The sequence below is a fragment of the Lethenteron reissneri genome, chromosome 24, assembly GCF_015708825.2.
Source record: "Lethenteron reissneri isolate LAM-NWPU_2019-01 chromosome 24, ASM1570882v1, whole genome shotgun sequence".
Classification (NCBI taxonomy): Eukaryota; Metazoa; Chordata; class Hyperoartia; order Petromyzontiformes; family Petromyzontidae; genus Lethenteron; species Lethenteron reissneri.
In genome coordinates, this window is record NC_083802.1 from 3,301,634 (window position 1) to 3,325,690 (window position 24,057).

Here is a 24,057-nt window from a genome sequence, read left to right on the forward strand (position 1 = left end):
GTAATCCCTTATAAGCAAGTTGAAGGGAGGTGGAGAGGGGGGGGTTGGAGAGCTTATCAGACTGTGGTAGCCAATGAATGGAAACGTATCGGGAGGGAGGAGGAGCGGTGATCAAAGACTGCACGCAGCGCTCAACACAATGAATGGAAACGTATCGGGAGGGAGGAGGAGCGGCGATCAAAGACTGCACGCAGTGCTCAACACAATGAATGGAAACGTGTCGGGACGGAGGGTGAGCGGCGATCAAAGACTGCACGCAGCGCTCAACACAATGAATGGAGACGTGTCGGGACGGAGGGTGAGCGGTGATCAAAGACATCACGCAGTGCTCAACACAATGAATGGAAACGTGTCGGGACGGAGGGTGAGCGGTGATCAAAGACTGCACGTGGGGATGTTAACACTCGGTGAAGTAAATTAAAATAGTGCCTGTCAGATAAGATGGCCCAAAAAAGTGTAATTAAGTCTTTTTTGCGTGGTTAATAACATCTTTCCAATGATTACTGAGTTTGTACCCATCATCACGGTTGAAATTATGTCTGTGTTTGTATATTTGTATGGCTTCGTGTACAAACCTTTGATGGTAGCCAGGAGGTTTGCAGAGAACCTTGGTCTCGGAAAAGACAATTTCATGAGAGCCCGCCGAGTTGTAGCAATGATCGGCAACGGCCGAAGAAACAGTTCTGCCGTGTTTCAGATCTGACTTGTGCTCGCGGACACGATCAGCCACATGACGTTTTGTTTCTCCAATGTAGCAATCACCACAAATGCAACTCAATTTGTAGACTCCAGGATACTGTAAGTCAGGAACGACATCCTTAATCCCTTATAAGCAAGTTGAAGGGAGGTGGAGAGGGGGGGGTTGGAGAGCTTATCAGACTGTGGTAGCCAATGAATGGAAACGTATCGGGAGGGAGGAGGAGCGGTGATCAAAGACTGCACGCAGTGCTCAACACAATGAATGGAAACGTATCGGGAGGGAGGAGGAGCGGCGATCAAAGACTGCACGCAGTGCTCAACACAATGAATGGAAACGTGTCGGGACGGAGGGTGAGCGGCGATCAAAGACTGCACGCAGCGCTCAACACAATGAATGGAGACGTGTCGGGACGGAGGGTGAGCGGTGATCAAAGACATCACGCAGTGCTCAACACAATGAATGGAAACGTGTCGGGACGGAGGGTGAGCGGTGATCAAAGACTGCACGTGGGGATGTTAACACTCGGTGAAGTAAATTAAAATAGTGCCTGTCAAATAAGATGGCCCAAAAAAGTGTAATTAAGTCTTTTTTGCGTGGTTAATAACATCTTTCCAATGATTACTGAGTTTGTACCCATCATCACGGTTGAAATTATGTCTGTGTTTGTATATTTGTATGGCTTCGTGTAAAAACCTTCGATGGTAGCCAGGAGGTTTGCAGAGAACCTTGGTCTTGGAAAAGACAATTTCATGAGAGCCCGCCGAGTTGTAGCAATGATCGGCAACGGCCGAAGAAACAGTTCTGCCGTGTTTCAGATCTGACTTGTGCTCGCGGACACGATCAGCCACATGACGTTTTGTTTCTCCAATGTAGCAATCACCACAAATGCAACTCAATTTGTAGACTTCAGGATACTGTAAGTCAGGAACGACATCCTTAATCCCTTAATCCCTTATAAGCAAGTTGAAGGGAGTCAGATCTGAAACACGGCAGAACTGTTTCTTCGGCCGTTGCCGATCATTGCTACAACTCGGCGGGCTCTCATGAAATTGTCTTTTCCGAGACCAAGGTTCTCTGCAAACCTCCTGGCTACCATCAAAGGTTTGTACACGAAGCCATACAAATATACAAACACAGACATAATTTCAACCGTGATGATGGGTACAAACTCAGTAATCATTGGAAAGATGTTATTAACCACGCAAAAAAGATTTAATTACACTTTTTTGGGCCATCTTATCTGATAGGCACTATTTTAATTTACTTCACCGAGTGTTAACATCCCCACGTGCAGTCTTTGATCACCGCTCACCCTCCGTCCCGACACGTTTCCATTCATTGTGTTGAGCACTGCGTGATGTCTTTGATCACCGCTCACCCTCCGTCCCGACACGTCTCCATTCATTGTGTTGAGCGCTGCGTGCAGTCTTTGATCGCCGCTCACCCTCCGTCCCGACACGTTTCCATTCATTGTGTTGAGCACTGCGTGCAGTCTTTGATCGCCGCTCCTCCTCCCTCCCGATACGTTTCCATTCATTGTGTTGAGCACTGCGTGCAGTCTTTGATCACCGCTCCTCCTCCCTCCCGATACGTTTCCATTCATTGGCTACCACAGTCTGATAAGCTCTCCACCCCCCCCCTCTCCACCTCCCTTCAACTTGCTTATAAGGGATTACATCTTGAATCATTGCTTCACTTGATGCAGCTAATTCGGCTGTGACGGTCCCACCTGATGACGGAGACTTGTGTTGCCTCCGAAACGTCGTGATTTTTATTTTTATTTTATTTTTATTTTGATGTTTTACTTACGTGACTTAACCGAAAAAAACCTAAGAATATAAATAAAACTGGTGTTAAGATGTTCAAACACCTCACAGATGCCTTTCACGAGGCATCAAAAGTCTGCATTAACCACACCTACATGTGGCAAAACATGCAAACAATCATGTTCCAAAATATATGCATTCATCCACCTCTACGGGTAGGTTGACCTTACAATTCTGTCCAAAACATCTTTCCCTGTGTTGTCTTCTCTGTGTATGTATCTCTGCTTGTTGTAATTTTGCTTCGTTTTCCGTGGTTGGTGTCTCCGTTTTCGTTTCCCCATTGTTTCCCACGATTTGTTGCCTGCATTGGTCCTTCTCTCCGCCCCTTCCCTTCCCCCACCTTTACAGCCTATACAAGTCCCTGTACGTTATCCCTCCGTGCGTCTTTCTGTGTGTGCCTCTCCATGTGTGTACGTCTCTTGGTGTGGTGTTGCTCTGGTTGTCCCTCTGTGCTGCCCAAAACACCTTTCCCTGTGCGTCTTCTCTGTGTATGTATCTCTGCTACCTTGTACCTCGTGTCTGTTCACGAGTCCCTGTCCTCTGTTTACGTTGGTATGTTCAGCCCAGAAGATGAACACAAAATGTAGCAGTCTTTTGAAATACGTGGTCAACCAGGTTAGTGTCTGTGTTGTTGGCCGACTGGTTTGCATCGCATTGTTTCTAAGGTTTGTTGAGTTTGCGTCTCCCATCTTCTTGCTGTATTTGCCTCCGTGCAGTTTGCCGTTCTCTGTGTGCTCTGTGTCACGTGAGGTCTCTCTGTGTGTTCCCTCGCTATGTGTTTTGCCCCATTTTCACCTGATGATGAGCGCTTGTGTTGCGTTCGAAACGTCGTGTTTTATTTGAATTTTATTTGTATTTCTACATACGTGACTTTACCGAAAGAACCAATGAGTATATGCATTGTCTTTGAAACTGATTGGCCTACACGAGGGAGAGCCTCCCTGATGGCCTAGTCTCACCAGTGTCAGACCAGTGAAAGCCAAAAGACGAACAGCACAAAGGCAATGCACCTAGCAGAACATTTATAGCTCGAGGTGAGCAGCTATATCATGGGAGCTTGTTGCCAGTATCAAAGTATAACAAATAAGAATAGGTTTCTCTTTTTGGCAACACAACAGGTGTGAAAATGTCCAAACATCACACAGATACCTTTTGCAAGGAATGAAGTCTGCATTAACCATATGTACTTATGGTGAACATGTTCAATACACACAAACACAAGATGCTGACATAGAACAATTGCTAAGATATTTGTTCACCTGACATAGGCTTTGTTGTTCAGAGCTGACATTTGAGGTTTTGCACTATAAATCGTGCCATTTCATCAGAATAACGTGAATTCCACCGGCTGTAACCACCTTAGAGTCATTGGCTCTCATGTCACACAAGAAAAGTTTGAAACCAGCACTTGTGAATATCAGATTTGTGCAAACAAATTAACGTGAAATAACTGTCATCCAGATGGTATTTTAAGCAAAGGACAACATCTAGAGATTAGATTTGGTACAGTGTCACGGTAAGTCTTACGGCAGAGCAGAACATATTGTCATAAAAACACAAACTTGGTTGCCATCACTGTTGCCAACGCTTGGATCATGTGGCAGAAAGAGGCCAAACCCAGAGGTTGAATAGAGTGATAAAAGCAACCTACTATCTTCTTGGTTCTTTCGGTAAAGTCACGTAGAAGGGAAATAATTAAATAATAAAAATTTAACATAATAAAATTCTCACGACGTTTCGGCCACAACGCAACGCAGCCGTCCACAGGTGAAGAACAGGTCTGCCGGAAAGACAGCGTCGGAAAGACAGCGTCGGAAAGACAGCGTCTACGTGACTTTACCGAAAGAACCAAGAAGATGAATCCCTGCAGTCACGAAAGCTTTAAATCGAGAAAGCAACCTACTAATTTAACATACAGCATGGAAATGTATTCAAGGTGTATTACTGGATTTACACAAAAGCAAAGGAGCTAGAAAACCTTTCACATACCTCAAAATCCGGGCCTGCCATGTAAGCCTTTGCCGTCAGCTTGTCCATCGCGTATCTGTAAGCGTCCTCCAAGCGCCTCCTTCTGTCCTGCTCCTGATGTCACCGAAAATAAGTGCAAGGTTACAGACAACATCACTGCCTAAAGCACCGGCACAGTTATAGCACGACTGCAAACTCCACCACAAAAAGTATTTCTTTCACATTTACTCGTAAACAGGGATGGTGGTCAAGCACAATAATGGAGCCTCAGCCAAGGAATGAAACTCATCCGAGAGGATGTCTACACCGAGGAGATCGAGCAGGATCTAGTCAAGAGGTGGCACCCGCTTGCGGAGATATAATTGCAACACGTTTGACAGGCAAACTTTAATTGATAAATATTGTGAAGGATCTTATTTTGATCAGACTACTGACGAGCACAAGTAAAACAGTTCTGAGTTAAACACCTGAAGTTATTCAAAAAGATCGTCACACTTCTGTGCACAAAGTGATAAGTTTTTTTCCATCCCATGTGGGGCTGATGGAGGAACTAATACCACCATTTCATAAATGCACCGATAGGTGATCATAGGCATTTTCATTCGATGCCAAAGGCAAGATATAATCATACATTCTTAACAAGTCATTCGATTCTACAATGTTATGCACATGTTCAATAAGTATAAGTCATTTTATACATTATTATATCCTTTGCCAAGTGGAGCTTCAGATGAAGAAATAGTAGAATTCAAGCAGCTGTTTTTACGTGTAGAAGTGTAATAAAAGGACTCGGACACTTCCTTCTGTCTTCGTGTCTTTTATTGGGTTCTCGTCTTCACCCACACGGCACTCTGTTATAACTCTGTATTTGTAGCCCCCGGCTATTCACTGCTATTATAGCTTCTTCTTCCCTCTGACTCTCTGCTTCATCTACTGTAACCTCCTCCCTGCAGACTCGCTGCTACCTCTATGCAGACTCCCGCTGCTACCCCTATGTGCAGACCCTCTGGCTGCTACCGTATGCAGACCCGCTGCTGACTCTGTATGCAGCCCCGCTGCTGACTCTCTGTGCAGCCCCGCTGCTGACTGCAGCCTCCTCGCTGCTTCGGGTCGGTCACCGCTGGCCAACGGTGCCGATCCTCGCTCCCCCGTGTTCGTGGCGATCTCGCCACCCTCCGCTTCGCCCTTCGTGGCCTCTCTCTGTTCCTGGTTCCCCGTCACTCCCGTCCTCTTCCGGTTCCCCTCCTTCTATAGCCTAACCCCTCACCCCCCCACGTGACCTAACTCCTCCCCTCCTGACGTCACCTCCGGAGGGCCGTTTACGCCCGCATTACAGAAGTATAGTTGTGTATTAAGCTTAGAACGAATATCTCAAACGGCTGCCCTTGCCACACTCATGCATCAGGATTTGCAATACTCCTGATATTTAAATATAAGCATATCATAGCCATTTGCCAATATTAGGAACAAAGCCATTAAATAAATAAAATGTTTTTTAATATTGCGGTTATTAATGATAATGGCTTATTATAGTTTTTTTAAAAGCTCACATGACTTTATAAAGGTTGGTAAATAGTGGTGTCATTGCTTATTGCCACAACGACTGACAAGAATGTTTTGATCAAACACAACCGTACCTAACGGTACAGAGAGACATTAGAAACGCACAATGTCTGATGTCAAATCCATAAAAATAAACCCGAGGAATCTTAGACATAAAATAATACAATTCTTTCATGTTTTTCAAACTGAGACAAATAATAAACGTAAGTTGCTGATATCGACGGAGATCATCTGTAAAGTCTTCTGGCAGGCAGTTTTCTAAATTGATGTTTTCTACTTTTGAAATATTCTTGGGAACATTAAAACTGAATTGGTAAATAATGGACAATGACACCTGAACATAATGATATCCAATTATTAATGGCAGATGGTGTTAAATAATACTACTTAAGAGTAGTATATCAAACTGAAATGAGTGATGAAAAATCTAAATGCATAATTTAAAAAAAGGATTAGTGGCCACAAAGATACGGAAAATAATAGGCAAGAGATTGGTGTTGTTGGTACACATTTATTTCCACGTGTCAATCCACAATATGCAACGTCGCTTCGTCTATAATAAAAACCGTTAACATTTCTCCAAGTGCGGTGGCGTCACCTTCTCCAGACGCTTCTGCCAGCCCTCCTCGCATTTCACCATGAGGTCGATGCAGTGTGAAAGTGTGGACAGGATTCCAGCAGTGGTGGCCTTAAACGTGATAGCCTCCCCTTTGAAATCCAGCCCATTCATTCCCTTGGGCAAGTGAGGTGGGAACACTGCATGCGCACGGGCACACACACACACACAGGGTAAACAAAAAAACACGATGGTGTACATAAATTTTCCAAAACAACAAACAGCTCAGAGAAAGGACACGAAGTGTTTTGTTAATGACAAACGGCTGATTGTGTTGCTTGAAGAATGTCGAAAGAAATATACATTTTTTTTTTACATGGAGGTGAGTATTGTTCAAGTTGGAGATAAATCAAGTTAGCGTCAACGTCCAATATTAAAGCAGAAGTTAACTTACTGAGGTTACCGTTTTAATCTTTTTTTCTCAAAATGTTTACACTTAAACATGGTTTAATTTCGTAATAGATGGTTTCCATCCCTTTGTCAATTCAGTAGTGGATGTAAGTCCTGTCACACCATATTGGTAATGGGGTTTTGTTTGTCCATATTTCACTCTGATCAGTGCAGGTTGGTGAGCGGGTGGCCCAGGACTGGTTCAGATTTTACTCATCACTGATGTGGCTGGAAATTCTGGAAGATGGATTTATAATGCAGTGCATTCATCACTGACACCACTCCACCCCTTCGGGTTAAATACAGTTATTTACCAAGTTTTACCACAATTATATCATAAGTAATATTGAAATGAAAAAAAAATTACGATGGGATCTCACTGTCGACAAGCAGAGGTTATTACGTTTGCAAATTATAGTTTATGGTATTTCTTCAACAGACTTGCTGAATAAAACCACAACGCAATGCTCCATCATGATTGACCATGGGGATCTTTTCATTACACAATTATAAAAAAAGAGATGTTTGCAGCGTAGATCTGATCAAGGACATTTCAAGTAAATAACCAAATGCATACAGTACTTTGTGTTTCGTAGTGTTTGGCAACTATGAAAAACAACCATTAACTCGCTACAATTGATAAAACAATAATATATTACATGGGACATGAGATTTGACCCCCAGGATCTTAATGCTGCCGGCTGTATGATTTGACTTGGATATATCTCTAGGTTTCTGAGCCACGTCTTCATATTGTGAATCTATGTACGAGCTAACACAACATTAAGTTCGAGCTCTTCACAAAATAAACTATTTTTTATTTTAGCAGGTAAGGCCCATGGTGCGAAATAGCTCTTTTTCATAAGTGACATGACCTCAAATGATAGTTCAACGAAGTGGCTTATCACGTGGAAATGTATCGCAGCCAAATACTCGAAACACGTGTTTCTAAATGTGGAGGGAAATACCGGAGGACCTGGAGAGAATTCACGTGACTACGGAGAGAACATGCAAACTCCAACAACCTTCTGTATACCAGGCGAGGCAGTTGACATCTCGCCGCCGTGTTTTTTGAATCGTGGTTGAGCAAACATGATAATGAAAGCAAATCCACTTGTTTTCCGTGGTGCGTTTGGAAAACACTTGCGAGCCTCACAGGGTCTCAAGGCCCCGCACCTCCGACTATCACGGTGGGCTACTTACGGTGCAAAGGAAGTTCAACGGCTGCTTGCGTTGTGGCCGAAACGTCGTGAGAATTTGATTTTATTATGTTCTATTTTTATTATTTTATTATTTCCCTTCTACGTGACTTTACCGAAAGAACCAAGAAGATAGTAGGTTGCAGTCACGAACGCTTTAAATCGAAAAATACATACAAGGCTTTTTCAGGAGGATCCTGCAAACGGGACGTTTGACCAATACCATTCACGAGTGATTGACATGTGGGAAGAACCTGGATTACCCCGAGAACACACCCGCATACGTGGAGATAAAACACTCAGAGCCCCAGATTCAAGAATCCACAGCTTCACTGCCACCTCCTGGCCACTTCAAAGCCAAGTCTCAAACAAGGCCCAAGAGTCCCGAGCTGAATAGTCAAGTTTAATGACAATCATATTTTTATTTAGTACATGCATTTGAAGGTAGAATCCTACAGCTTTCGCAATACCCTGCAATGTAGATAAGTGCAAAAGGAATAAATCATGCACGAGACGGTTTCATGCTCGAGGAATTTAACAAAAGTTCAGCGGTAATTGCAGAACCTCAAACGCTGTGTTTAATGACACTTATCGCGATCGCCAGTGTCGTAATACCGTCGTTTGAATCGACTATTGGCAAACATTCAACCCTGAATCTGCCAGTAACATGAAAAAAATGCTGCTACTGCATCTGGATGTCACTAGGGGACGTTTCCTCACACGCACCAGAACCGACACAAAAACCTCTGTACCTTTCACCTGCCAGGTGGAGCTATTTTTGACTAAAAGCAGCTTGAAATTATAAAAAAATGTTATTTTTACTTTTTGACACTGCCATTAATGAGCAAAAGGAGAGGTCATTCAGTCGAATGTACCAAATAACATGGGCGACTCGTACAAAAAATTTCAAATACTAAATATAACGGCACGATAAAACAAAGTTAGCGTTGCATGTTTAAACAACCATGGATAAGTCTTGAGGCAGAGGTCAGAGGTTCACATTTATGTGGCAGAGAATGTATCTGTATTGAACAATCACTATTCATCTGCACACAATGTGGAGCCCATTAAATTGACGTCAGAAAGATGATGGGTTGGAGCTATTCTTGAACCAGGACTTGAATTCTCAACCTTTCGATTAATTGTCAATTGAGTGATCTGCCACAGCGCAACCCAGCCAGCCACCAAACAGCATGTTAGGCAGGTTCGCACACATATATCAAATAAGAAATATGAAATAAAAAGCTTAGTCTACAATTGCTGCTAAGAGGTATGAGCACATTTCATTACACTTACTGGATGAGGAATTTGTGACGCAGGAAATTTATGAAAGGTTATTCACAGATGTCTGGTGCAGCAGATGAGAGGATTAGGGCTTAGGGGATTGGGTAGAATTTTTGTAGCAAGCGGAACTCCCAAAGGCTTTCTCAGCAAATCCTCAAGAAAGGATTAGTAACGTGCGGAGGCAACGGTGAGCGTGTTACCCCTGGGCTTGCGAGCGGCTGCGAGTGATCAGCTCCACCTTGCAGAAGTCATCACAGAGAAGCAGCAGCCACTCATCGAAGGGGACGCGAGTGTTTTACAATTGTCGAGTAGCGAGTGATAGAGTGGAGAGTGGAGAGTATGTGGTGAGGCAGAAGGTATGCCAGTGTAACAGATATGGACAGCAGCAAGGTTACAGAGGTGTATAAAAGCCGCGAGATCAATCGTGCAGTCCATTCAGAATTGTATTCTGGCAGACATCTTAACGATCACTCCAGCTGGTAGCTGGGCAATTCTCATGATTGCCCAGCCTGAAATAACGATTAAATGTTTTTTTAAAGGGTGCGATTCCTGACTTATGAGCATTTCTACGTGGAGTTTGCACGTTCTCGCCGCAGTTGTGTGGATTTTTCTTCGTGTCCTCTGGTTTTTCCCCTCCACATTTACAATCAATATGCATTTAGAGTATTTTGCTGCTAGAAATTTCCACATGATCGGCCACTTTGTTGAGCTATCATTTGTGGCCAGGTCACTTCTGAAAAAGAGCTACGTAGTTCAGTGGAGCGTACCTGATAAAATAAAAAATAGTTTAGTTTAGATTTTAGTGCAGAGTGCTGTCCACGCAAGGAGGAAGGGCCCATGGAGTCTGGCACACGCAAGTGGAATTGCTATTGGACCCTCCAGCCGATTCCTACAAAATGTTTCACTTGTGACTCGGATCGATACTGAGTTTGATTTCCGGCCCACAGGTAACATCAGTGTCAAGTGACATCTGAACCGGTACTGGTTCCTTCTCATTCTATGAAAACCGCTGATAAGTGATGAAGTATGGTCAAACCACCCCCATTACCACAAGGCTTCATCCAGCAGTAAATTGAAAAAGGACCATTTATTAATGACAAAATGTAATCATAATTTTTGAACTTTTTCTTTGTTTCAAACCAAGATCATTACCTTATGTTGGCACTTAGTAATCCATTAAGATTTGTGTATGCACACATTTTTGCATACCTTATGTATGATTTATTAACACACCTATACCAGTAAAGTACATTTCTTTTCACAATTATATTTGGCTCAACTATATTTTGTGAGGGCTCGTTCATGCAATTCGCCCATATTGGCGTTTCAATAATTGCTAATGTTATGTTTAACAACTGCATTTTTTCTGTTTGATATACATCGTTGCACAATAACCTGTGAGTTTGTTTCGCGCATATTTTGCTATTTTCCTTTTGGTCCCGTTACATTTTTCATGTCTGCCTTTGCAAAATAAATGTGTATATTAGTGGGTTTTGCAGCCGGTTGCATATGGAGCCCTTGCTCTCAAGGAATATTATTACACATGGAAAACCTTCCCCCCCCCCCAAGAGATATTGACTCGTACATCCGAATCCTGAGTGACATTCTCAACTCCCCAAGCTCCAGGCATTAACATTCAAACGAAAAAAAACCTCAAGTGTGTAAATGTGCTCCAATTAGATTTTTGGAATTAAATAGAGCTTCATTTATTTTATTTATAAACATCTACAAAGGTTTTACCCTTTCTGGCAATAAAACCAGTGTCAAGATGTTCAAACACCAAATAGATACCTTTTGCGAGGCATAAAGTCGGTATTAACCACACACACACACGTGTGGCAAAACACACAAACAAACATGCTCTGATCATATATGCATTGTTTTTTAAACTGATTGGTCTACACCAGACAGCTTTCTTTATGGGTCGCACCAGTGTTAGACCACACTGGTGGATACTTGAAAAAAGGTCCCATAGATGTTATTATTATTAAAGTACGATTACATTCTTAATTTTGGAGCTTTCGTGACTGCAGGAATTATTCTTTGGTTCTTTCGGTAAAGTCACGTATAAAGATAAAATAATAAGCCTCATTGACATGTACATTTTTTCTCTAACCCCTCCCTCTCTCTGCCTCCGCCCCCCTCTGTCTATTTAAGGCCACTCCACAGAGACGATCACCCCTCTCTGTACCTGTGTTGCTCTCTCTATGTATCTTGGTGATATCTGTCTGCTTATATGCCTGTCTATAGTTTTCTGGTTAGATTTTATGTCGCTATTTCATTATACCTGATGATGATTGCTTGTGTTGCAATCAAAACGTCGTATGCTGTTATTTAATTTATTATTTTATCTTTATACGTGACTTTACCGAAAAAACCAAAGAATACGATGACATTTCTATGAAGAGTAAAGTGGGCTGTGCCTAAACAAAATAGTGGAAAAGGAGGCTTGTTGTCAGAGTAACAGTCTTGGGGAGGCGATAGCTGTCAAGTTGTTGAGCCGTTCAACCCTCCATCAACAGATCACGAGGCGTGGGGGCAAACCTGCACTTAATGCCTCAATACACCTGTAATCGACGCCGAGAGGTGACCCCTATCGAGAAATAAATAAACTTATACTGACCGGCTCTAACGGCCTGCGAGTTCAAATCGTGCGCTCGACTCTCATTGGTGAGGAGCGATCACACAGGAGGGGGAGCCGACGTGTCGGGGTGCACAATCTGATTTGAAGGTGGAGAGACCATTCAATCCAGATTGGTCGTCAAGGTAATTCGAAAAAGCCCGGGAAGAAAGACAAATGCAAAATGAGGGGTCGATTGGGAGACCGTTAGGAGACACGAAGGGGATTGGTGGAGAGTCATGGAAAGTTCCAGAAAAGATGGTGGTAGAGGGAAAAAAGGAGCGGAGAGAAAGGTTCGGGGCGGCGCCTGAACGGAGTAACTCACCGATGTGCTACTCGCTGTGCTGAACACGTGATGAAGTTCAAGACTTACCCCGGGCTGGAACTCCTTCACACATTTCAGTTTCAGTTAAATTTATTTGGTATAGCCCTGTGAGCCATTCGGCTCTTGAATCGGGTGCAACCGCAACAAACAAAAAACAAAAACATGAACAATAAAACATCTTCAAGTGACTAAGTGACTACGTGCAAACAGAAAATCCAAGAAAAGACAGCCAAATATTGCAGAAAAAGCACCGTACACCAACGCTGTGTGCAAAAATCCCAGTGGGATGCAAGTCAAACTAATACATGGTATTAGTAACATAAGGGTGTGCACTCGCTCGTTCTCGTCTGTTGCTGGCCATAAGATAAGCGGCACGGTGGTCCGTTCGGGACCACGACACCGCGACAAACGGTGGTCTCGTACCATCAGTGCTCACACGAGATCGACGTGGTATCACAGCAGCAAGCGCGGGCTGATGATCTGTGTGCAATCAGTGGTTCCGATAACATTTATGAATGTCTCATGTCATGGTCACACTGAATAAAGACAGATGTTCCCATCAGTATTAATTTATATTTATCAGGACCAGATCAAGGATCAATTAAGACGATTTGGTAATGGCCTGGGATGTTTCTTTGGGATTGTTCCTTGTAAAGATGGCTATAGGTTTGCACAAAGGGTTCTTAAATGATCTGTGCATAGACTGGATTCGATTGTACAAGAATTGCATCTTGCTTGATGTGTCTTAGGTAAAGACTTAAAAAACCTGCCTCTGTTGAAGTTTGTCAGTCCAATGCAGTAACGTTTTCAGGTTCAGTGCAATGATGTTTAAAAAAAGGGGCATTGTACATCGCCGTGGAATGGAAAAGCGCAAGTCAGAAGAAGAAGTGCAACCGTGATTGCTGCAATATTGCCGAAGAATCCATCAATAAAGGCCAATGCTGCAGTTACGTCGGTTCAAACGACACATTTAATGAAGACCACTGCCAAGGTGTAAGGTCCAAATAACAGCAGTGTGCAAATAGCACGCACACTTAGCAGAGATGCCAAAGTTCATGATCGTACCTTTGTCCTTACTGCCATTGCTGTTGGGCGGAACCTCTCCATTAGGTCGCGGCGTAGGCAGATCATCGTCATCGACATCCTCCTCCAGCTCCGCTAAAGCGTGACAGCATCATAAGACAAAGACAAAAATCCCCAGTGCAGTCTTTAACACACTGTTGCGGAAAATGCTGTTAGCGAACACCTATGAAGGCCGGCACGGCACACGAGGGGATGGGTGGTCAGCATCACATCCGGCCTCCTTTGTCTACACATTGCACCAGGTACTCATTTGAGGCTGAGTCGACCTAGGGGAGGCCAAGGACCGGTTCAATATTTCCCACTGTTATTGGTCATGGGCTGGAATCAAACTTGGGTCGCCGGGTTTGTTGCGCAGTGTGCTAATTGCTGCACCACCCTCTCTCACTCTCCCCTCATGTTTAACAATACATATGAACTGGAATATGTTTAAACGAATGTAAGAATCAACAAAACAAATCGAATCTAGTTCAAAGTCAGAAGAATACTTTAAAAGATAATGAACTACAGGCTTGTGTTTTTGGCCTGACCTGACACTGATTTTTAAACAGACACTAAAAGAAAATTAAATACTCTGAAATTGTTAAACTGGTTATAAAAACAACTCAACAGTGAACCATTATCACAGTCCATAACATTATCATTCAGTGATTACATTTCAATGGAAATTTTATTTTCATTATCAGTCATCCTCTCGTAAAGCAAGCGTTTTGCACAGGAGTCCGACTTTGTGAAAATTCCGGCTACTTGTAATCCCAATAAATGCAAAAGCGGAAACATCCCTGATTTATAGTTTGTGTTTAATGGCTTCTGCTCATCAGCCACACTAGGGGCAACAATGTGGAGCGGTAAATCACGCTACTCCACTGTGGCAATAATTTAGACATTGACCTCTATTGTGAATGTGGTCCGCAATGAGCTGTTAATAATTATTAGTGTATGGTTTGAGTCAGACTGGACCTGAGCAGTTGCTTTGTACGGATCTCATCATCTGAAAGTTGGAATCAAATCATCTGACAAGAATCGACATTCAAACCATTCATGATGTATTCCTTAAGAATTACCCACTTACCTGACAGACACATATATCCTGCTTGTCTAGTCGATAAGCAGCATAAACGCATACAAACTAATTTCTAAAATATATATATTTCTTCATAGTGTCCTCTATACAAGTGTAATGCGGGCGTAAATGGGCGGGGCGGATATGACGATCCGAGAGGGAGGAGTCAGGGTGACGTGGGGGAGAAGTTATAGCGGGGAGACAGGAAGCTATCTGGGTCAGTCGGGGGAGTGAAGGGTGGTGAACACGTTGGGTGGTCGCCGTGCCTCAGCCTGGTGGCTGAGGGGCTCATGACGGCGCCAGCCAGCGGGGTGGAAGAGAGAGTGGAGGATTGAGGTTGGAGATGGCGAGATAGCCACAGAGGCCACGAAGGGCTGAGGTAGGAAGTGGCGAGATAGCCACAGAGGCCACGAAGGGCTGAGGTAGGAAATGGCGAGATAGCCATAGAGGCCACGAAGGGCTGACATTGGGAGGTGGCGAGATCGCCACGCACGGAGGAACAGGGAGCAGCGATGGAGCTGCTGGGGGAGCAGCCAGAGGGCTGCACCAAGAGCCTGCAGCGGAGCTGCAGGAGCGTGGAAGGCTACGGGAGCGAAGGCAGATGTGGGGCTGCCAGGGAGAGAGTCTCAGGAGGAGTGCCGTGTGGGAAGGAGAACGCGAACCCCAAATAAAGGACACGGAGTCAGCAAGAAGTGTCTGAGTCCCCTTTATTACACTGGAGTCAGAAGTGAAACGGCATCTCAAAACAACTGAGAGAAAAAAAAAAAAAAAGAATATTCCTGCGCCATCATCTGCTACATCATCAGACGACGACGACCTTCCTCAGACGGTGGACCTGCCTGCGATGGAAGAGGAGATCCGTGCTGGAACGAGTACGGGTCCGGGTGAGCAAGGTGTCGCCGCGTTGGTGGACCTGTCTGTGCCGGAGGATGCCAACTTACGATGGAGACAGATGGCGGCGCAGATGGAGACCTTGAAAATCGTGCTGGCGCAACTGTGTGAGTTCACCACGCCGAGGACGGCGTCGGGGAGGCCCGGTGGTGATCCGCAGGCCTCCGCCTTTCCTGCGCTGCCAGCGCCATCTGCCACGTGGCACGAAGACGCCATCTTGGGCGTGGCAGGGGAGAAAAGGCGGGAAGCCGCCATCTTGTCTTCACCGCGGCGGGAGGACGCCGCCATCTTCAACATCGCGGCGGAGAGGCAGCCTTGCGCTGCCATCTGGAGGTGCCGCGGGGTGAGCAGCCTGCTGTGAGCTGCTGTTTTTCGAGGGGGTGCTGCGAGGAGAAGACGCCGATGCTGCAGCTGCTGGGGCGGGAGCTTCCCGTCCTGGCTCGGGTGCGTGACAACGGAGCCGTCAAGTCGCCGAACGAGTTCTGCGAGGCGTCTCAAGTTGCCACCCTGCCGTCCTCTTCTTGCTGCAGCCCCGGGCGAGTCATAACGATACGCACCCGGCCTTAACACACACCTCACTCATCTTTCGAGGGCCGGGGGGCTATTTTGGTTTTCTCTTATGACTCGATTGTGCGGAGCGCGGTTCGGACTGTGTGTATGTGTGTGTAATAACGATGAACGCGCTATCTGCTTGTTGCTTGGTGTCAATGTAAGTGTGTGCGTGTGTTGAGAATGGACGGAGAGTCTGCTGTATTTGCTGAGTGTCAAATTGTGTGTGTGCGCTGCTGCGTGGAGTTGTTATCTTGATGGTGAAGTTAATTATTAACTTGGGAGCGTCGGGTATCTTGCGCTGTATTATTTGTGGGTTACCTTGTGCGATGGGCTTAATTGGAAAAAAATAATATATATTTTTTTGGTGTATTGTGCTGCGAGGTGCTGTGTGCGATGCGATTGTTGCAAGAGAGAGAATAATTGTGTTGTTGCTGCAAAGTTACGACAGGATTAATGGTGTTGGTTGCCTGCAGATCTGCTTGCTATTGTGCTTAAATGTACGCGTGTGATCGCGATATGCTGATTGCATGTGCTGTTATACCGTTCTGTATGGTTATGGGGTGCGATGCAGTGGTTGACTATTGGAATTGAGATTGTTATTATATTGTGCGTACCTGTTGGAAATTGGTAACAAATTCGAGGGGGGACACAAAAATTTGGTTGTATGGGTGTTGTGCACACGAGATTGCGTGTATATTATAGGGGTAATTGAGCTTTTGAGCATGAGGGTGCGCGATGACGCCGTTGTGGGTGGCTTAGATGTTAATGCTAATGGGATCGTAAATTGGCGCCAAGTGGCGTCGCGTATTCGGTTGATCGCATGCAACCACGAGTTGCTTGGCGAGTTGGGTTGTGTAACCAATGTGGTTGGTAAAATATTGGTTAAAAATTCCACGATATGACAGCTGTGCGCAGCAAGCTGGGGCTGTGCGTCTATCGTTGGTGGGGTTGTTATAACGTGACGGGGGATGCGTCTTGTGACCCCCAGCTAAGGGAAGCTGGGGTGCACGAATGGAGAAAACTGGCCACGTGTTCGCACGTTGGGCCGCCATTTTGCGCGCACGCGGGGTATGGTGACGATGCGCTTTGCGGAAAGGGCCGCCATTTTGAGTGCGCGCGAGATATTGCGCGAACGCGCTGGGCGAAGGGGGACGCCATTTTGAGCGCGCGGGAAAAACCGCGGTGGGGCAAATATTCCATCTGTTATGCCTGCCATTGTTGAGTGGGTGATGCACGAGTTGTGGTCACTTCGGCCTATGGCTGATGGCTGACCTGACAGCCCGGAGGCGAAACCTCCGTGGTATGTCTTAAACTAATGGGCCATGTGCTCATATGGCTCGGGGAGTCATGGTTCAGTTGTGCGGTGGCAGACTGAACCTGGTGTGCCGGGGGCTCACGGGATCTGGGTTAGGGTGTTATTGTCTCTATAAGAGAACATTGCCCCGTGGGGGGAGTCCATGGGGTCTGGCATTGCCGGGGGATGAACCTTCCCTGGGCTATAAAGCATCGGACTATACGAGGCTGGTGTGTGTCCATCTCCGATGGGATAGTAAGGGAGGAGCATGGCCGAGTTGCTGCTCATCCCCGAAATTGCACTAGCTGAGAGTATGGTCAGTGGATGTTGCTGTGGGTTGACGACCACGGTGGGGGTTAGGGCGAGTTAAACGTTACCGCTGGGGAGCGTGGCTCTCTCCACACGAGGGTGTGCGATTAGGCGTTTTGTTGGGTTGCTGAGAGTGACCGTGGGTACATGCTGTGTACGTGCGATGTCTGTGCTGGTCCTCAAGGGAGGACTGCTGGTGGGTAAGAGCAGGAAATTTTGTTGTTGTTGTTGTCACGTGTAAATAATATTGTTGTTAAAATGTAAATAATGGGGCATCCATTGCGTTATTTTGGGTATTTATGGGGAGTTTTTTTTAAGCGGGCTGGATTTACATCATCTCCACTACCCTGAGGCCGGGTGGCTGTCGTGTACGACATGCGGATGTGCGTTGTTGTGCTGTGCCTCAGGGGATTGGATTCTCCTTCTCGTCACAGATTCTTCAGCTCCCGTCGCACTGGGTGTTACCTGGTGTGCTAGCTGGATGAGGACTTGAAGGAGCAATTGAGCGCCGTTCGTCATTCTGCTCTACCACTTGCTCTTTGACGTTGGACTTGAGCCGAGCGGATGGAACTGCAACATGGACACGCACTAAAACATCACATTTCTGGATTGTGCGCGTTGGCCGTTCTTGCGTGTCAGTTGCCGTTTTTGTTCATTGTGCCATTTTTATTCTTGTTGATGTTGCGCGGAGGACAGGCCGGTGTTCTGTTCCAGTTCCTGATACCTCCCCTTTCGTTGCTTGTGTTGTTGTTGTTATAATCTCCGTTGTGTCTGGGGGACTCCTGATTGTGATGCCTTCGCCCGCATTATTTTGTTCTGTTTCAGCCGAGGACGGCTGGGATTTTCTGTACGGGGGAGGGTAGTGTAATGCGGGCGTAAATGGGCGGGGCGGATATGACGATCCGAGAGGGAGGAGTCAGGGTGACGTGGGGGAGAAGTTATAGCGGGGAGACAGGAAGCTATCTGGGTCAGTCGGGGGAGTGAAGGGTGGTGAACACGTTGGGTGGTCGCCGTGCCTCAGCCTGGTGGCTGAGGGGCTCATGACGGCGCCAGCCAGCGGGGTGGAAGAGAGAGTGGAGGATTGAGGTTGGAGATGGCGAGATAGCCACAGAGGCCACGAAGGGCTGAGGTAGGAAGTGGCGAGATAGCCACAGAGGCCACGAAGGGCTGAGGTAGGAAGTGGCGAGATAGCCACAGAGGCCACGAAGGGCTGAGGTAGGAAATGGCGAGATAGCCATAGAGGCCACGAAGGGCTGACATTGGGAGGTGGCGAGATCGCCACGCACGGAGGAACAGGGAGCAGCGATGGAGCTGCTGGGGGAGCAGCCAGAGGGCTGCACCAAGAGCCTGCAGCGGAGCTGCAGGAGCGTGGAAGGCTACGGGAGCGAAGGCAGATGTGGGGCTGCCAGGGAGAGAGTCTCAGGAGAAGTGCCGTGTGGGAAGGAGAACGCGAACCCCAAATAAAGGACACGGAGTCAGCAAGAAGTGTCTGAGTCCCCTTTATTACACTGGAGTCAGAAGTGAAACGGCATCTCAAAACAACTGAGAGAAAAAAAAAAAAAAGAATATTCCTGCGCCATCATCTGCTACATCATCAGACGACGACGACCTTCCTCAGACGGTGGACCTGCCTGCGATGGAAGAGGAGATCCGTGCTGGAACGAGTACGGGTCCGGGTGAGCAAGGTGTCGCCGCGTTGGTGGACCTGTCTGTGCCGGAGGATGCCAACTTACGATGGAGACAGATGGCGGCGCAGATGGAGACCTTGAAAATCGTGCTGGCGCAACTGTGTGAGTTCACCACGCCGAGGACGGCGTCGGGGAGGCCCGGTGGTGATCCGCAGGCCTCCGCCTTTCCTGCGCTGCCAGCGCCATCTGCCACGTGGCACGAAGACGCCATCTTGGGCGTGGCAGGGGAGAAAAGGCGGGAAGCCGCCATCTTGTCTTCACCGCGGCGGGAGGACGCCGCCATCTTCAACATCGCGGCGGAGAGGCAGCCTTGCGCTGCCATCTGGAGGTGCCGCGGGGTGAGCAGCCTGCTGTGAGCTGCTGTTTTTCGAGGGGGTGCTGCGAGGAGAAGACGCCGATGCTGCAGCTGCTGGGGCGGGAGCTTCCCGTCCTGGCTCGGGTGCGTGACAACGGAGCCTTCAAGTCGCCGAACGAGTTCTGCGAGGCGTCTCAAGTTGCCACCCTGCCGTCCTCTTCTTGCTGCAGCCCCGGGCGAGTCATAACGATACGCACCCGGCCTTAACACACACCTCACATCTTTCGAGGGCCGGGGGGCTATTTTGGTTTTCTCTTATGACTCGATTGTGCGGAGCGCGGTTCGGACTGTGTGTATGTGTGTGTAATAACGATGAACGCGCTATCTGCTTGTTGCTTGGTGTCAATGTAAGTGTGTGCGTGTGTTGAGAATGGACGGAGAGTCTGCTGTATTTGCTGAGTGTCAAATTGTGTGTGTGCGCTGCTGAGTGGAGTTGTTATCTTGATGGTGAAGTTAATTATTAACTTGGGAGCGTCGGGTATCTTGCGCTGTATTATTTGTGGGTTACCTTGTGCGATGGGCTTAATTGGAAAAAAATAATATATATTTTTTTGGTGTATTGTGCTGCGAGGTGCTGTGTGCGATGCGATTGTTGCAAGAGAGAGAATAATTGTGTTGTTGCTGCAAAGTTACGACAGGATTAATGGTGTTGGTTGCCTGCAGATCTGCTTGCTATTGTGCTTAAATGTACGCGTGTGATCGCGATATGCTGATTGCATGTGCTGTTATACCGTTCTGTATGGTTATGGGGTGCGATGCAGTGGTTGACTATTGGAATTGAGATTGTTATTATATTGTGCGTACCTGTTGGAAATTGGTAACAAATTCGAGGGGGGACACAAAAATTTGGTTGTATGGGTGTTGTGCACACGAGATTGCGTGTATATTATAGGGGTAATTGAGCTTTTGAGCATGAGGGTGCGCGATGACGCCGTTGTGGGTGGCTTAGATGTTAATGCTAATGGGATCGTAAATTGGCGCCAAGTGGCGTCGCGTATTCGGTTGATCGCATGCAACCACGAGTTGCTTGGCGAGTTGGGTTGTGTAACCAATGTGGTTGGTAAAATATTGGTTAAAAATTCCACGATATGACAGCTGTGCGCAGCAAGCTGGGGCTGTGCGTCTATCGTTGGTGGGGTTGTTATAACGTGACGGGGGATGCGTCTTGTGACCCCCAGCTAAGGGAAGCTGGGGTGCACGAATGGAGAAAACTGGCCACGTGTTCGCACGTTGGGCCGCCATTTTGCGCGCACGCGGGGTATGGTGACGATGCGCTTTGCGGAAAGGGCCGCCATTTTGAGTGCGCGCGAGATATTGCGCGAACGCGCTGGGCGAAGGGGGACGCCATTTTGAGCGCGCGGGAAAAACCGCGGTGGGGCAAATATTCCATCTGTTATGCCTGCCATTGTTGAGTGGGTGATGCACGAGTTGTGGTCACTTCGGCCTATGGCTGATGGCTGACCTGACAGCCCGGAGGCGAAACCTCCGTGGTATGTCTTAAACTAATGGGCCATGTGCTCATATGGCTCGGGGAGTCATGGTTCAGTTGTGCGGTGGCAGACTGAACCTGGTGTGCCGGGGGCTCACGGGATCTGGGTTAGGGTGTTATTGTCTCTATAAGACAACATTGCCCCGTGGGGGGAGTCCATGGGGTCTGGCATTGCCGGGGGATGAACCTTCCCTGGGCTATAAAGCATCGGACTATACGAGGCAGGTGTGTGTCCATCTCCGATGGGATAGTAAGGGAGGAGCATGGCCGAGTTGCTGCTCATCCCCGAAATTGCACTAGCTGAGAGTATGGTCAGTGGATGTTGCTGTGGGTTGACGACCACGGTGGGGGTTAGGGCGAGTTAAACGTTACCGCTGGGGAGCGTGGCTCTCTCCACACGAGGGTGTGCGATTAGGCGTTTTGTTGGGTTGCTGAGAGTGACCGTGGGTACATGCTGTGTACGTGCGATGTCTGTGCTGGTCCTCAAGGGAGGACTGCTGGTGGGTAAGAGCAGGAAATTTTGTTGTTGTTGTTGTCACGTGTAAATAATATTGTTGTTAAAATGTAAATAATGGGGCATCCATTGCGTTATTTTGGGTATTTATGGGGAGTTTTTTTTAAGCGGGCTGGATTTACATCATCTCCACTACCCTGAGGCCGGGTGGCTGTCGTGTACGACATGCGGATGTGCGTTGTTGTGCTGTGCCTCAGGGGATTGGATTCTCCTTCTCGTCACAGATTCTTCAGCTCCCGTCGCACTGGGTGTTACCTGGTGTGCTAGCTGGATGAGGACTTGAAGGAGCAATTGAGCGCCGTTCGTCATTCTGCTCTACCACTTGCTCTTTGACGTTGGACTTGAGCCGAGCGGATGGAACTGCAACATGGACACGCACTAAAACATCACATTTCTGGATTGTGCGCGTTGGCCGTTCTTGCGTGTCAGTTGCCGTTTTTGTTCATTGTGCCATTTTTATTCTTGTTGATGTTGCGCGGAGGACAGGCCGGTGTTCTGTTCCAGTTCCTGATACCTCCCCTTTCGTTGCTTGTGTTGTTGTTGTTATAATCTCCGTTGTGTCTGGGGGACTCCTGATTGTGATGCCTTCGCCCGCATTATTTTGTTCTGTTTCAGCCGAGGACGGCTGGGATTTTCTGTACGGGGGAGGGTAGTGTAATGCGGGCGTAAATGGGCGGGGCGGATATGACGATCCGAGAGGGAGGAGTCAGGGTGACGTGGGGGAGAAGTTATAGCGGGGAGACAGGAAGCTATCTGGGTCAGTCGGGGGAGTGAAGGGTGGTGAACACGTTGGGTGGTCGCCGTGCCTCAGCCTGGTGGCTGAGGGGCTCATGACGGCGCCAGCCAGCGGGGTGGAAGAGAGAGTGGAGGATTGAGGTTGGAGATGGCGAGATAGCCACAGAGGCCACGAAGGGCTGAGGTAGGAAGTGGCGAGATAGCCACAGAGGCCACGAAGGGCTGAGGTAGGAAGTGGCGAGATAGCCACAGAGGCCACGAAGGGCTGAGGTAGGAAATGGCGAGATAGCCATAGAGGCCACGAAGGGCTGACATTGGGAGGTGGCGAGATCGCCACGCACGGAGGAACAGGGAGCAGCGATGGAGCTGCTGGGGGAGCAGCCAGAGGGCTGCACCAAGAGCCTGCAGCGGAGCTGCAGGAGCGTGGAAGGCTACGGGAGCGAAGGCAGATGTGGGGCTGCCAGGGAGAGAGTCTCAGGAGGAGTGCCGTGTGGGAAGGAGAACGCGAACCCCAAATAAAGGACACGGAGTCAGCAAGAAGTGTCTGAGTCCTTTTATTACACAAGTGTAAAAAAAACATAGCTTATACAGCTATTACTGCTGTTGATGGTAGAAAGCTCTGTTTGGCAAGCAATATTTTCATATATATGGATCCTTTTACCAGTATTAGGAAAATAAATCACACGTTTTAGAGCACTGAGTCAGACTCGACTTATTAAAACAACTACATTTCTAGCATTCACTTCCAATCGGGTTTACCATCACCTTTGTTTAACCTACCATATCTGAGTCCACGAAGCAAGATAACTGCACTAACAATTGCATAAGGAGGTCATTGTAAATGTCTCATTGCCCCCAGGGAATGCTCCCTAAGGCTACAATGCTACAGTGGGTCTGTGCGTAATCTACACAGTCGCAATGATGAACTTAAAAAATGTTCTTGACATGCTATGGAACTCCAAGAACGTCAATTAAATACGGGTAACATTCGAAGGCTGACTAAAAGTACAAATTTAATAAGATAAAAAAACATATTAGTTTGAGCATGTAGAAATAATACATTACTTAGCGAGTAATTTACTGAATTGAAATGTATGCACAAAGAGCAAGTTAAACAATCACTATATTTAAATTCGGTATCTTTAAATGCTAGCAGTGCTTTTCTCTGCACACCGCAACGTTTTATAGCAATGTTCTTCGTATACATCCCAGTGTTATTTGTGTGTGGAAAATCTGGAATAAGCCAGCGTATTTTCTCTGCATATACCACGTTTCAGGCTCGCTGTGAGCTCGACTGTGGCTGCATTCCAGTCGGTCGCCACTCCAACCGCCTGGAACTCACCAACCACTCTCCGGTTATACAATGAGCCATTTGGCCACTTTAAAAGGAACACTGCCATTTTAATGTTAACTACTAAATGGTTCTTAATAGGTATTGTGAACCTTCCCAATCAATTATTAATTTAAATATCGCACCGGGCAGCCAAGCAGTGTTATACATACAATTAGATCATGCAGATTAGGCTCTGGTAAAAAAATTAGGCATGATAAACTTCCGTATGGTTTATGGTTAAGTGCCCGAGGTTATGTTGAAAA

General features: G+C 46.9%; 1 protein-coding gene across 1 annotated transcript in view; it reads right to left on the reverse strand.

The window, feature by feature from the left end:
- LOC133346425 (ceramide transfer protein-like) overlaps nucleotides 1-24,057 on the reverse strand; it is a 113,860-nt gene that overhangs the window by 35,328 nt on the left and 54,475 nt on the right. The window contains 3 exon segments of the mRNA XM_061557985.1: nucleotides 4,516-4,608; nucleotides 6,656-6,813; nucleotides 13,557-13,649. Coding sequence (XP_061413969.1) covers nucleotides 4,516-4,608; nucleotides 6,656-6,813; nucleotides 13,557-13,649 — 344 coding nt within the window.